Below are 13,642 nucleotides of genomic sequence, written 5' to 3'. Positions count from 1 at the left end.
AAGAGTGGTTTCACTAGGATGGGTGTTTTCAGCTGCCAGTCCTCCACAACCCACTGTAGATTCCTGGCTAAAGTAACTTCTGCAGTGCGAGGAGACTTCATCCTTATTATTTCAGAGAGAGCATTTACTACAAGGCGGGAAAATTCAGCCTTTCCTCCCTTGCTTTCTGCTTCCCACGAGCAATATTGCTGTAGCTGTCTGAAGTGTGTGCTTCTGATTCACTGCTGCTGAGAGCAAGAAAGGTTCCTTCTCTCCTACCCAGCAGAAAGAGATCAATGAGTCTTACCTCTCTGGAAATTTCTCATGCACCATACTCAATTTTAAGGCATTTTTCTCATCTGAGTCTCGAGTTTTATAACAGAAATGACAGCAGCTGGTAATGTACAACATAACTGTGGCAAATGCAAGATGTATGTTTGGTTTGGGGGACAGCAGTTGCCCAGGGGGAAGAAACTAGGAAACAGTGTCTTGGCTCCTTCCTAGTATCTCTCATCTATTTATGGCATACCTAGATTTTCATAAGCCCATAGACACAATGAATTAAACATATATTAAACATATATATTAATGTGACACATATATTAAAAAACAATAACTTAAAATTCTGTGTTCCTTGTGGCTTATTCTTATTCTTCCTTATCCCTCTATGTTGTTCCCTATAAATATTTGACCCTTCACAGTTAATTAAATTGCTTTGATCACTGCCTAAATCAATTATAATGGCATGCTATATTTTATCCCCAGTAAAAAAAGAAAATGTTGGTAATTGTTCCTTTAAATGCAAATATATACTGCTTTAATATTCCAGGCTGGCATGCCTGCTGTTCAGTAAGGTTCAATCACTCAAAGGTTATTTTCTTTTTTTCAAAATGCTTTAATACTGCCTCTTGGCGAAGCATACTTTTTGTTCTCATGTTGAGTTCCTGTAGCTCCAGCCAGATAAATATAAACTCGAGATGAACTTTACCTTGGAGCCCTGAGACCCAGTTGGTGTGAAGTTGGTGTGGTATTTCTGTCCTTAGGCTGGGCTGTAGGAGATAATGATGGCAGGTCATTGTCAGCCAGAACAGTTTGTCCTTACTAACCATTTTGATCAGAAACAAAGTGGCTAACATGTTTGTGATACACCAGATTTTTCTTTTCATTTGGAACATTTTAAAAAGTAATTGATTTTTACCTCTTTTGTATTTTATTTCAATTTTTTCATTTATTTCATTTATTTCATCCTCAAAGCCTATAGAACAAAAGAAGTTATTCCTCCTGGAAGAGGGCAAATGGGCAGTATTTTCAGCCTTCTTCATGCTGAATGCTGAGGGGAAGGACAGAGGCCATCTCATAGTTACAGCCTTCACAGATATGATTGTTTGCAAAGGTGGCCTAATAAATGCAGGACAGCATATGGGAATTATCATCACTGAGAAGGAAGAATATTGTCTGAAAGTGAAAAGACAGCAGCAGTGGGGAGCACACTAATGTTACTCTGCCAAAAGGGAATGCCTCTGCCTGAAGTTTTCACTCAAGTCTGCAAGCTAAATTCATCTCAGGGGCACTTGGGACTAGCTGTCTCATGAGCAAAGCACCCATAGTACAAACTTTAGTCACCCTTCCAGACCCTGGAGGGTCTTTTTTTCCTCGTTTTTTTTTTTTTTTTTTTTAAATTGAAGGTGTGAGATCATCTTTTCCTATGGGAAGATGTGGCCAAATTTAGATAGTGCTGATAGAGTTGTTAAACTGCTGTTAAACTTTTTAGACTGCATGAGTGTATCTGGGACATCTCCTCACTTCCATGACTAGGAAGAGTCCTTGCGGCAGGAAAAGCAGTGTGGTCCTTCTGTGATGTGGTATGGAAAAAATTTCTTAAGGCCAGGAGTAAATGCTCAACAGCACAGTGCAGAAACAGACCCTGCTTACTTCTCATGCCGCAGCACTTAGCCAGGGAGGACCCAGGGCTGTGGACCAGGTGGGCTGCAAAAATATATTGGTTGAGGTTTTTGCAATGGCAGAGCCTTAAGGAAGGCTCAAGAGCAGGACCTTGGTAGTGCTTGACGGTTCCTGGCTGTGGTAAGTGGCCATCACTCTGTGCTCAACCACGGGCCTGCTGCACCATGTATGGCACTTTTATCCTCCTTCTGTTCATAGCACTGGTCTCTGGCTGTCACTTTACACTCATAGCTGGTGCTTCTTGCATAAGTTTCCTCCTTGAGAAGCATATGTGTGAAGGAGAAGGTATTTTGAGAGTTATTAGAGTATCACCAGTAGTTGTAATCCAAGGCCTTATGATGATCAACCTGTTCTCCTTTGATAAGGATGCCTTTCCAGATTCTTTTCTTGCAACAGTTCTCTCATTCTTCCTTTCTTGATTAGGTTTAAGTACTTCATTTTGCAAGAATCCCGAAATGCTTTTTCAGCACAAATTTGCAGGAGCTCAATAGAAAAGCAATCTTGCCACTGTCTGTGAGAACTTGCCTCCCAGCGCAGATATTCACAGTGCTAACCTTTTTAGATCCTAAGCAGGAGATTTACCTTCCAGAATCTGTTCCCTGCTTTATGCCTTCTCGTGTATCCCAGCTGAGATGAACCTTAACTGAGAATAGCCCTTATCCATGCAAGACCAAATTTTTCCTCTGTACCCTTCCACAGCAAGCCAGACCAGCATCACACTGGTAACTCTCTTTTGACCTCTAATGAATAAACTGTTCTTCAGCAGGAGTCACTGGAGAAAATCTGTCCTCTGCAGCTCATGCGGTGCAGTCAGGATATGAATCTCCACTCTTTAACCGATCTGAACTTTTCCTTAGGAAAGAAATGATGCCCTGGAGCAAAATAAATGAACTCTCGTAACTGGAAATTCATAGGGGGTGATAGGATAATTGATTGTTAGTCCAATAAAAAGTAACTGCTGATGAGCTTGTGGACTCATACATCATTTTTGTGCTGTGACTGATATATTAAAAAAAAAAAAAAAGGTAGAAAAAAGGGAAAAGAATTCATAGTGTACTGTGAGGCTGATCTGGTTTGGTTTTCTTTTGTTCTTGCTTCTCCAGATGGGGCTGAGTACCGCAATAAGGAAGGCAAAAAGGATTATGAAGACTTCCAAGGATCTGGTAAGAAATCAGTGGCATTAGGGTGTTTTACACTGTACTTTTAATTCTATCAGGAGTTAGTCCTCATTTATTTTGCATGATTGTGAACTCACTTGATCATCACTGAATTGCATGCTGACTCATTCCTGCCCAGTATAGGATCTGCTCTACCAGGTGACACTGGAAAGGAGGAGAGGGAGATAATAGAGAAGAAATATGAAAGTATGGAGAGAGCAGAAAAAACTCACGAAAAATGCAGACTGCTTGTAGAGTAGCGATAACTGCCTATATCTGTCCAAGACATAAATTTGTGTCTCTTATTCATGCAGCAGCTGAGGATATAACCTGTGAGGTCCTTAGAGCCACTCCATGCTCAGGCCCTTGCTTGTACTAGCCCAACTCGCCTTTGGTGGGGCAGCCAGGCTTAAAAAAAAATACAGATATAGATTTTCTTTAGAATTTTTCATGAAAGCAGGAATTTGCCAGTCGGTCTTGCCCTGTGTGTTTTCATCCAGAGAAGCTTCCATCCTTCAAACTTCTTGCAGTATTTATTATTGCTCCTCCTTGTTTCATGATTCTTCCTTGTCCCTTGTCATCCCTGCCTCACCCTAGTAGTCACATATAAGAGGGAGCTCACGAACTGAGCTACTGTCTCAGGGCACAGTGACTGAATGCACTTTAAGTTGTCTGGAACACAAGCAATGGCCTAAATTCCAATTCTGCCTATTTTTCCTTTATTTTTGAGACACTGCTTTTGCTTCTAAACTTGAAAACTGGGATTTGAAATCCTTCTGGTCCACTACTTTTCAGACTTAGTGAGGCTCTCCAAAGGGTAGCAGAGAAGGGAAGACCAGCTTTTATTCTGCTGGGTTCGCTTATATGAGTCAGCTCTGCCATAGAGTTTGCTTCCAGTTGTCTTCAGGCACTTAATACAGAGCAAATGTTTTTGCTGTTTGTGTAGAAATTATTGATATTGCTTCTTCCTGAATCCTCACTGTGATGCTACTGACAAAAGTGAAAATTGAGATGCCTAATTAGCTTTTGAGCAAGTGCCAAATTACCAGGCCAGAAAAATAGACAATGCACTGGAGAAACGGGTCTCAGCTCCTGCAGAACAGCAACGAGGAGGATCTTACTCATTTTCCTTCCTGTTCAGTGATGTGCTACTGATGGCCTGAGATTTCAGTTCAAATTACACGAAATTTCTATTCCCCTTTTTCTGGAGTCTGAGACCCATGTTAACATCTACAGCAAGATACTCTGAGTTGCACCCTTAGCAAGTTTGCAGACGACACTAAGCTGGGTGGAAGTGTTGATCTGCTGGAGGGTAGGGAGGCTCTGCAAAGGGATCTGAACAGGCTGGACTGCTGGGCAGAGTCCAATGGCATGAGGTGTAACAAGGCCAAATGCCGGGTCCTGCACTTGAGGCACAACAACCCTGTGCAGTGCTACAGACTAGGAGAAGTCTGTCTAGAAAGCAGCCTGGAGAAGCACCTGGGAGTGTTGGTTGACAGTGACTGAACATGAGCCAGCAGTGTGCCCAGGTGGCCAAGAAGGCCAATGGCATCTTGGCTTGTATCAGAAATGGTGTGACCAGCAGGTCTAGGGAGGTTATTCTCCCTCTGTATTCTGCACTGGTGAGACCGCTCCTTGAGTACTGTGTTCAGTTCTGGGCCCCTCACCACAAGAAGGATGTTGAGGCGCTGGAGCAAGTCCAGAGAAGAGCAACAAAGCTGGTGAAGGGGCTGGAGAACAGGCCTTATGAGGAGCGGCTGAGAGAGCTGGAGTTGTTTATCCTTGAGAAGAGGATGCTGAGGGGAGACCTCATTGCTCTCTATAACTACCTGAAAGGAGGTTGTAGAGAGGAGGGTGCTGGCCTCTTCTCCCAAGTGACAGGGGACAGGACAAGAGGGAATGGCCTCAAGCTCCACCAGGGGAGATTTAGGCTGGACATTAGGAAAAAATTTTTCACAGAAAGGGTCACTGGGCACTGGAACAGGCTACCCCCAGGGAGGTGGTTGATTCACCTTCCCTGGAGGTGTTTAAGAGGCGTGTGGATGAGGTGCTAAGGGGCATGGTTTCGTGTTTGATAGGAATGGTTGGACTCGATGATCCAGTTGGTCTCTTCCAACCTGGTTATTCTATGATTCTATGAGTTAAGGAGGTCCTCCTTGCTAGTCTAAGCCTGGGTGCAGGTGTGGGAGTGAAGAGTGATGAGTGTGCAGCTGCTGCCTTCCAGGAGGCAGAGCTCCTTTGTTACCTCGTGTGTGCTTCTATCCTTGGCATATCAGGTTGTCCCCCTCATGTGCCCAGCGCCACCTGGCCTCTGATGTCCATGCACACTATGTCCTTCCAGGCTGTCCTGAATGTAGTGGCATCATTGGCATCAATCTTTGGGTGCAATGGGGTCTCATTCCAGCTCGTCTCTTCTCTCCCATATCCTCAAACCTGCTTGATGCCCTGATGCCCCTGTATCTCCCTTGCTCTATATCACAGTGCCTTTGGTGTCTTCCTGCTTCTACCTGGGTAGAAGCCAGAAGCTAGAAGCAGCAAGGCCTTGGTCATAGTTGGGTTTTTTCAGTCAATCTATTTCTAAACCCACAACAGAAAGTCAGCCTAAATTAAAATAAATATCATGTGGTTGGTTGGGACTCTCCTGCAGTTATTCCTAGCAAGTATGCTGTAATAACTTTTGCTGAAACATATTTTAAAATAAAAAAATTAAAATTAACAACATTTCTAGAGACATTACTGTCTCTTGCAACTTTCACTTCAGCAAGGTCGTGGTTATTTTCATTTCAAATCCAGAAAAACAATGTAGTAAGAAACACAAAGGAAGATCTCCTGGAGCATGTATCACTCCTACATAAGCCCCATATTCCAGAGAGGCAGCGTGTGATGAAATGGCAAGAAAAACACCTGCACAAACTAAACACTGCCAAATCATAGTCTGTTCATCTTCCCAGGCAAATACATGTGCTAGTGAGGAAGGGCCAAAGCAGATGAGGCGCTCTTGCTGCTTGGGGAGAAGGTTGCCTGGCTGAATGTGTGGATAGGAATCTAGAAAAGCCCTGTTTGTCATAGGACATCTCTGCATCCACATCGGTAGAGAAAGGAAAACATTCACCTGGCCTCTTTTATGCTCTGCCTCATGCTGAACAGAAACATCGGATTATGTCTGCTACTTTGTCTGGTTTTACCCTATTGCATGTTTGTGGAAAGCCTTCGGGAGAGACTCTTGCAAGCTAGCTGTCCTTGTCTTTGCTTGGCAGCTGTGTATGACTGCATAAAAAAGTTTATGACTGTTGGTAATGGAAATGGAAGGTCCATCTGTCTTTCAGGAGAATTGTATTTACTGAGCATTTCTTAGGTTCATTGTGGATTCAGAAAAAAGAAAAGATATTTTCTAGAATTAGAGATGCAGTGAAAGTGGCAGCAACCCCCAAAAATTTAATAAACGTCTCCATTCATTAAAAGTAGAGACACTGGCTTAAATGAAACACCAACAAGCATTAAGAGTTCATTATTATTCTTTTTTGTAAAACCAATTAAAATAATTACAGAAATGTTATTAGAGAATGTTAACAGGCAATGAATAAAATATTTGTGTTATCAATTACTGTGAGCACCTCTAGCACTGACATTTCCTGTGGGCGAAGAAGATACTAACAGGCATCTTTGAGCAATAGCAGTGAAAGAACGAGAGTCATGGCTGTAGCATTTAAAGAGAGAGGGCACCATGTCGTGACTAAATGTTGCCTGCAACTCAAAGCCTGGCAGCAGAAGTGGGAAGCCACAAAGGAAACCAAAAGGAAATTGCAAGGCAGACGGAAATACGAGCCTGTCTTCTGCCCAACCACTCATGTTACACAGGGGCAAGTAACCAATATTCTCCAAAAACACATACTGCAGTTGTAGCCTGGGTCTGCTGGGAAGGGCCCTGTAGTGTCTGCTCTCCCACTCATTTGCTTACACATTCACATGCAAAGATTACCCCTTTTTTTAACCCTATGCTCCTTGGTGCCTTTTGAGAAGAGAACAAGCAGATGAGCTCCTGTCTTGCAGAACCAAAAGCAGAGCCAAAGCATTATGTTCAGACCTCAGTGTCTCACATACTGTGGCGACACATGGACTGGGAAGCCAGAGGCTGCTGTGCTCTGAGATGCTGCTGCAGCTGATCCTCAAAGCCTAGCTTTATTTCACCCATACCACTTCCAGGGCACCATCATGCCAACCATTACCACCAAAGTTAGGCAGGCTCTGGGGCTGCAGGATAGCCTTCCTTTGAAAGTAATGGAAATCCAGTCAGCAACAATTTTCAAATGACTAGCTGAGGAAAAGGCAAGAAAGATATTATTCTTCTTGCAGCAAAGGGTAGATTTGATTTTTTTTGCAGGCAGTACTGAGATCAATCCTACTTGGAGGAGGTGGGGGAAGTGGTTTCTTTCCTTTTTCTAGGAAGGTGTACACAGGTTTGCAAAGCTCTTTAAGAAAAGCTGGCATCCTTCTTGCATCCCTCTGGTGGTCTTTGCCTACCTGGCCATAAACATATATGCACACACAGAGACCAGAGAGGAGGTCTCATCCCTGCTGTGCTGCAGGATGTAGTCCCAAGGCAGTCAGGCTAGCAGGGAGATGGATACAAATGAATAGGGAAGAGCATGGGGCAGCTGGAGTTGCAGCAGTAGGACCAGGTTGGGCTTTCAGCTCACAGAAAGGCACTGCTCCCTGCTCCTTTTGACTACTTCTTTTGTGGTTGTGTTCTGGTTTCTCTTTTGACTGCACCAACACACCCTCCACCTCGTGGTCCCCTCTAAGCCAGTGTGACTCCGGGCTTGACATTTGAGTGTGTTGGAAAGACCTGAAGAGAGTAAATTGGTGGTGAGATGTTGGAGTTTTCTTGTCTCTTGCCCCCCTGACTTTCCTCTTTTTTTTCTCCTTTGATTTTCCTATTGCATCTTTCAGAAAGCGCACTGTTGTGGCTCTGCCTCTGGCACTGCGATGGCTCCCACACAAAGCGCCAGTCTCTTCACCTTGCTGCTTGGTTACTTCAGCCACCAGTGCAAACTTTAGCTGCCATTTTTGGACCAGGGGCTCTTTCCCAGCCCTCTTCTCCACATCAAGATCCCAGCTGTTCATACTACTGTGGCTGACCTCCTCTGCTGGGCAGTGAGAGACACTCATCACTCCTTGTTATTTGTCCAAGTAAACACCTTCCTGCCTTCCCCAGAGCTGCAGGACTTCCCCTATACACTGTGGCACCACTGCTCCACTGCCCTGCCATGCCACGTCAAAATTCTTCTTCATCACTCATAGTCTTATATACTCAGGTTACTGCCCCTCACAAAAATAGCTTTTCATTGTCCTCTCCTGAGCTGTATCCAGCCTTTATCTTCTGTTTTATGTTAGATTTGGGTTGTAATCTCATTAGGGCAAGGATTTTTTTTTTTTCTGCGTACATAAAATGGTAATAAGGGAGTTGGTCCAAGGATAGCATTCTTAAGTGCTATGGAAATAGAAATAATTACATTTCTTTGCATAAAGTTATGAGTATGTCCATCTGCTCCATATTTACATGCTGAAAGCTGCCTTAGTAAATACAGTTAATTAGACTGTGTACTAAGTAGCCCTCCATATTTATAGACCACCTGAATGCCCTTAGTGTTTAAAGGCCACCTGAACTAAGAGTGAAGTCACATTAGCAGCATGTTTTGAGGTTGATTGCAATTGCAGCACAAGATTCCCAGAAATTGAATGTTAATTAGCTAGGTCTCTTTCAGCTTCTGAAAATTCATGGTTACCTAGAATCTCAACTGGACTGGCCTATGGTCGTAGTCTACCAATGTAGGAAAAGTTTGTTCTCTGGCAGCTGTCTTCTACAGCTTACATGTCTGTTGAAGACAGAGTCTAGTTATGAGATTTCCAGGTAAAAAAATCTCATCAACAATCAAGGGCATTATATGTACATGCTGGTTCCTCCCATTTCTCCTCTCCTTGGGTTTGCTCCTGACCTTCGGCTTATCCACAATGCTTGGAGCATGCAGCAACCAGCCTTAGGGCCTGCAGCATGTTGTTTTCACTAATTTTGCACTGTCAGATATATCATTATATTTATTGAACATGACAACAGCAATTTTTGCAAAGAGTGAAAAATGTAACTTTGGTCCATGAGAGGAGACAGTTTTACAGGAGCTTCTTCCTTTTAATTTTACAGCTCTTTGAAAGCAAGAGTAATTGGTTTATAAAGTGTTCAGTCAAAATCCTTAAGCAGACTGCTGTGTCAGGTCTAAATCTTCTGGCATATAGCATCCTTAAGGGAGTCATTGGAGTTTTCAGATGTTTCTAAGTAGAAAATACATTATTTAGCTCTGAACTTTACTGACACAGAATATCCCAGGCCACACTGCCTCTATGAACTAATGCATCCTTCTTCTTTTATTTTCTTCCCCTCCAGAAGAGCTTCACGGGGTTGTCAAGTGTATGTGCATTTCCTCTTCTGGCTAACCTGTGTGAGAAGATTAAATAGTATGTATCAAGTTTTCAGTCCTTAGTCAGAAACAGAATATGGTATATTTGTTTCTTTCAAAAATCATCTTCAGTTAACAAAGCTTCCTATACTTCACTTCTGTTGGTTTTCTTAAAAAAAACCTCACTGTCTGGATAGCATAGAAAGAAGTTGCACAGAGTTCAGGTAAGTTAGATTCCTCAGAGGGGACCCTCTGCTTTTTCAATACTTAGAATATTTTCATAATTTCAGCAGGTCCCAGAGCTCAAATATACAACCTAATCAAAGATATGACATATCCAAGTGGAAGCCAATTTTCTCCTGAGACTTCCCGAGCCCAAGAGACTTCTCACTTTCATTTGTTCCAGCCGTTTGTGGTGTCCATGGTTCAGTGCAGGAAGGCCACTAGCACTTATATACCTCTGTGAGGAACATGAATTAAGTGGGAGTTGCAAGCATAGGGGAAACTCAAGGTGTTTAAGAAAGCCACCTGGATAGCAGGCAGGAAAAACAACCTAAGGCAGTGCTGACTTTGGGTCAGTTTCTGAGAAAGACCAAGGATATCAGCTGGGCTATTGCTCCTAGAGCATATTTGTCAATTTACTCCAATGAGTTGCAGGTGAAGTCAAACAAATCTAAGACTAAATCAGTATTATCAGCACTATTTTTTGACAGATTTGACTTCTAAGACTTACTTGCTCACTCATTTCTACTCATTTCATTGAAACTGCAAATATCATGAGTTTATTTGGAATATACTGATTAATATGAAGCATCTTGTAAGTGCTTTTGAAATGTAAGTCAGAACAAAATCTGAATTTGAGCCCTGTGAGTTCAGACAGCGGAAGGAGGAATCAAATTGTATATCATGTTGGATCAAATGTGTTCAGCTCTTTTGATCCCTTTCTCTCATGCACTCTCTCTGGTTTTTAATTTTTTCTTTCTATAGCTACAAAAAATGTTTTAGGTGGTCTGGATCTGTGCCATTTCCTTGCATCAGAACCTCACTTCAGAGAAAAAGTAGCCAAAAGCAGCACATGGAAAGCAGCACATTGAAATTATCGATTACAGACAGAATGGGGGTTATAAGCCCCACCAGGTGTGCAAGTCACCTGTCTCCTCTATATTTTTTCTTATCCTGATGCTCATGCAGTCTGAGGAACCTACTCTCATTGCACGTATTCGGCCTCTCAGCCAGGTTCAATATCTCTTATGAGTTCAAGAGGTTGGAAAAACTCAGAAAGAAAACTTTCCAAGGGAAGACTGATTAGCTTATTAGTTAAAGAGTGCTGCCTGCTAGGCCAAATATGAAAGGCTGCTCAGTGCAGGTGAGCCAAGCTGTGTCCCGTAGCCAAAGAGAGGTGCCACACTTGGGCAGCACCATGTGAAAACTAGCACATGGTCGAGCTGAAAGGGAAGGGGCACAGATCCGACACGATCATTTTAATATCCGCTTCAGGTACTGCTAAAATCTATAGGGTTTCTGGAAACAAAAATCACGGTGGAAAAAAAAGAAAATACGTCATTTTCAAAGCTTAATGCAAATAAGCACTGATGGGATCCATTGAGGGCTCAGGTCTCCATTGCTGAAGTCAAGGTAAAATGCTTTTCTTGAATGCATTTTGAACATGGGCAGAAGTTTGTGGGACTAGACACAGAAATTGCAAGATGAGACTGATCCTTAGTTAAAGCACAAGGCCCCCTGTGAATTCAGCATGTGCGATCCTTCTTCATATTAAACTCACTTTTACCCTATAGAATAAGCTGCTTTTTATTGTGGTTTTTTGCTTATTTGTTTGGGTTTTGGTGGGTTTTTTTTGTGTAGCTGCAGCCTGATTGACTTGAGGGGTTAATGTGAGAAAGAGTATTTGCCATTTGTCATTCACGAAAGAAGGAGGTTAGCCTCCATCAGCACAAGGTTCCATTCTGCAGTTCTTTCCCTAGGTGGAAGGACTTCTGCCAGGCTGATTGTAGTATTTATTTCCAAAACTATAGTTACTTTTACCACAGATTTGATGTCCTAGTTTGTTTTAGAGACTGAAGGTTTTACATTGCAGCCATACATGAGTCCATCAGCCTCACATCCAAAGCTCAGTCAGTGGATACCGAAAGAAATCAGAATTTGCTCCTTTGGACAGAATCTCTTTGCTGAAGTACAGGCACAGAGCTAAAACTGAGTATGGAGCTGCAAACAACATGCCAGTTATTATCTAGTCTGTATGCTGTATGATTTTTTTTTTTTAAATTTCTGAATAGGCTCCCTTCCATATGTTAACACTGCATTGTTTGTTTCTGGTTTTTACAGTGTTATAAGAAATAAACTGCCTTTTGAAGATTTTGATGGAGATAAATTTAGTACTTTCCCGGTAAGCAAAGCCTTTCCTTTGGTACAGTAATCCCTTGATAATGAGAATGTTTATGGGATTCCTCCCACTTTCTGCAAAGCCCTATTCAATCATGTGAAAATAAGTATAGGAGTGTAGTGAATGAGGGAGAGTTTTGTCATAAAAGGTGAGTCTTTTTCTGGATGAAAAAAACAATCATTCATTTATACCACCTGGGGAGATGCACACATATTGCTGTGCTCCCTGCAGGAGCAAATTGCTCTGCTGATGAGTGGTTGGTTTACTGAATTAATAAGAGGTGAAGTAGTCATATAAAAACCCAAATTAAATTGCCAGCTTGTCTTATTTCTGCACCAAAGTGTGCAAGGTGCCATTTATTAAAGCTTAGCAAAGGGACTCTGGAATACAACCCATTTAATGGATTTTATTCCTATACCTCAAGTTAGATTCTCATTTTAGATATTTTAAATTAAAAGCACAAGAGTAACAATGAACATCCTATCTGTGTGCTTCTGGCTTTCAGACACTGAGGGGCTATCATTGGCGAGGCAGAGACTGCAATGACAAAAACACGACTGTGTATCCTGGCAGACGGTAAGATTTTTAATTATTGTAAAGACCTCCTAGTAATCGTGGCTTCTTGAAGAATGAGCTCTATCTTTGGGTTTGGTCGTAGTCTAAGAGAGCTCATCACTGCTCGTTTCTTGATTTCACTGTGATGGAGATGAGAGAAGACGATCAAGACCAGGGGTGGGGTTCATTAGACGGAGGGGTGGTTCCCACGTTTCTTTCTTTTCTCTGAAGCATCTGCAGCCAAAATTGGTCAAACAGACCAAAGGTGGGGAGGGAAGCCAACCTTTGAGGGTTACAATCCATATGCCACTTGAGCTAATGTGGGCTGTGCCTACTTTAAGGTGTAGTGGGGCGGGAAGGTAAAACAATAATGCTCATGGCTGACTATTGAGCTCCAGCATCCAATCCTCATGTTATATTGGTGGAAAAATAGAGCTAAATATGTGCCCTTCTAAGTGAATATCTTTCAGGTGAACACCTCCGTGCTGTCTGAGCATGAACTTCCATGCACAACAGAAAAGGAGAGCACAGCCAGTTGTAACAACTTGGTCTTGAACAAGATCTCTTGCTCTTGCTATTTTACCCTGTGCTCAAAACGCTCTTTCAAAGATAGAACTCTCTTCTACCATGGGTTTATTAATACTTACCAGGACTCTAAAGCCTAGACATTAACTGGCTTGTGACTAGATAAGCCAAGTTTAAGGGTGTGGACTCGGAAGAATTTTGTGCCCTCAGCCTGAACAGCACAACTGCATTAGCAGGAATGGGCTTACAAAGTCCATATGTAGTGACAGACAGAATAGATGGAGTCTTTCTGTAAGAGACCTGAGCTAATTATACTGTGTTATGGGCCAGAGCAAATCCTCATTACATGGCACTGAATTTAGAGTTAAAGTCTCAGTGAGTTTCAAAGAACATTGAAAAGGACAGGGAAAGGGGGTTAGTCTTAGCAACTTCCAATATCAATTTTAAATTTATATTGCATTTTGTTAGGAAAAAAACTACCTCTCCTAGATTCAAACAGGGGGGGAAAAACACCCTTCTGTGCGGAAAGGAGTTTCTAATTATTGTATATTCTTAATGAAAAATGGCACAAAGGATCTGATTTCCTCAAAATCCCTTCTTGCTCTGTTTTC

At 42.3% G+C, this 13,642-nt stretch overlaps 1 protein-coding gene across 1 annotated transcript in view; it reads left to right on the top strand.

The window, feature by feature from the left end:
* AOAH (acyloxyacyl hydrolase) overlaps nucleotides 1-13,642 on the top strand; it is a 76,575-nt gene that overhangs the window by 26,802 nt on the left and 36,131 nt on the right. Inside the window, exons 6-9 of the mRNA XM_069859855.1 lie at nucleotides 3,045-3,104; nucleotides 9,538-9,608; nucleotides 11,894-11,954; nucleotides 12,457-12,527. Of these exons, the coding sequence (XP_069715956.1) occupies nucleotides 3,045-3,104; nucleotides 9,538-9,608; nucleotides 11,894-11,954; nucleotides 12,457-12,527 (263 nt within the window). The remainder of the gene's footprint in view (nucleotides 1-3,044; nucleotides 3,105-9,537; nucleotides 9,609-11,893; nucleotides 11,955-12,456; nucleotides 12,528-13,642) is intronic.

The sequence above is a fragment of the Phaenicophaeus curvirostris genome, chromosome 6 (assembly GCF_032191515.1).
Source record: "Phaenicophaeus curvirostris isolate KB17595 chromosome 6, BPBGC_Pcur_1.0, whole genome shotgun sequence".
NCBI classification, from domain to species: Eukaryota; Metazoa; Chordata; class Aves; order Cuculiformes; family Cuculidae; genus Phaenicophaeus; species Phaenicophaeus curvirostris.
Note: the sequence above shows the minus strand (reverse complement) of the source record. Positions and strands in the feature narration are given on the sequence as shown.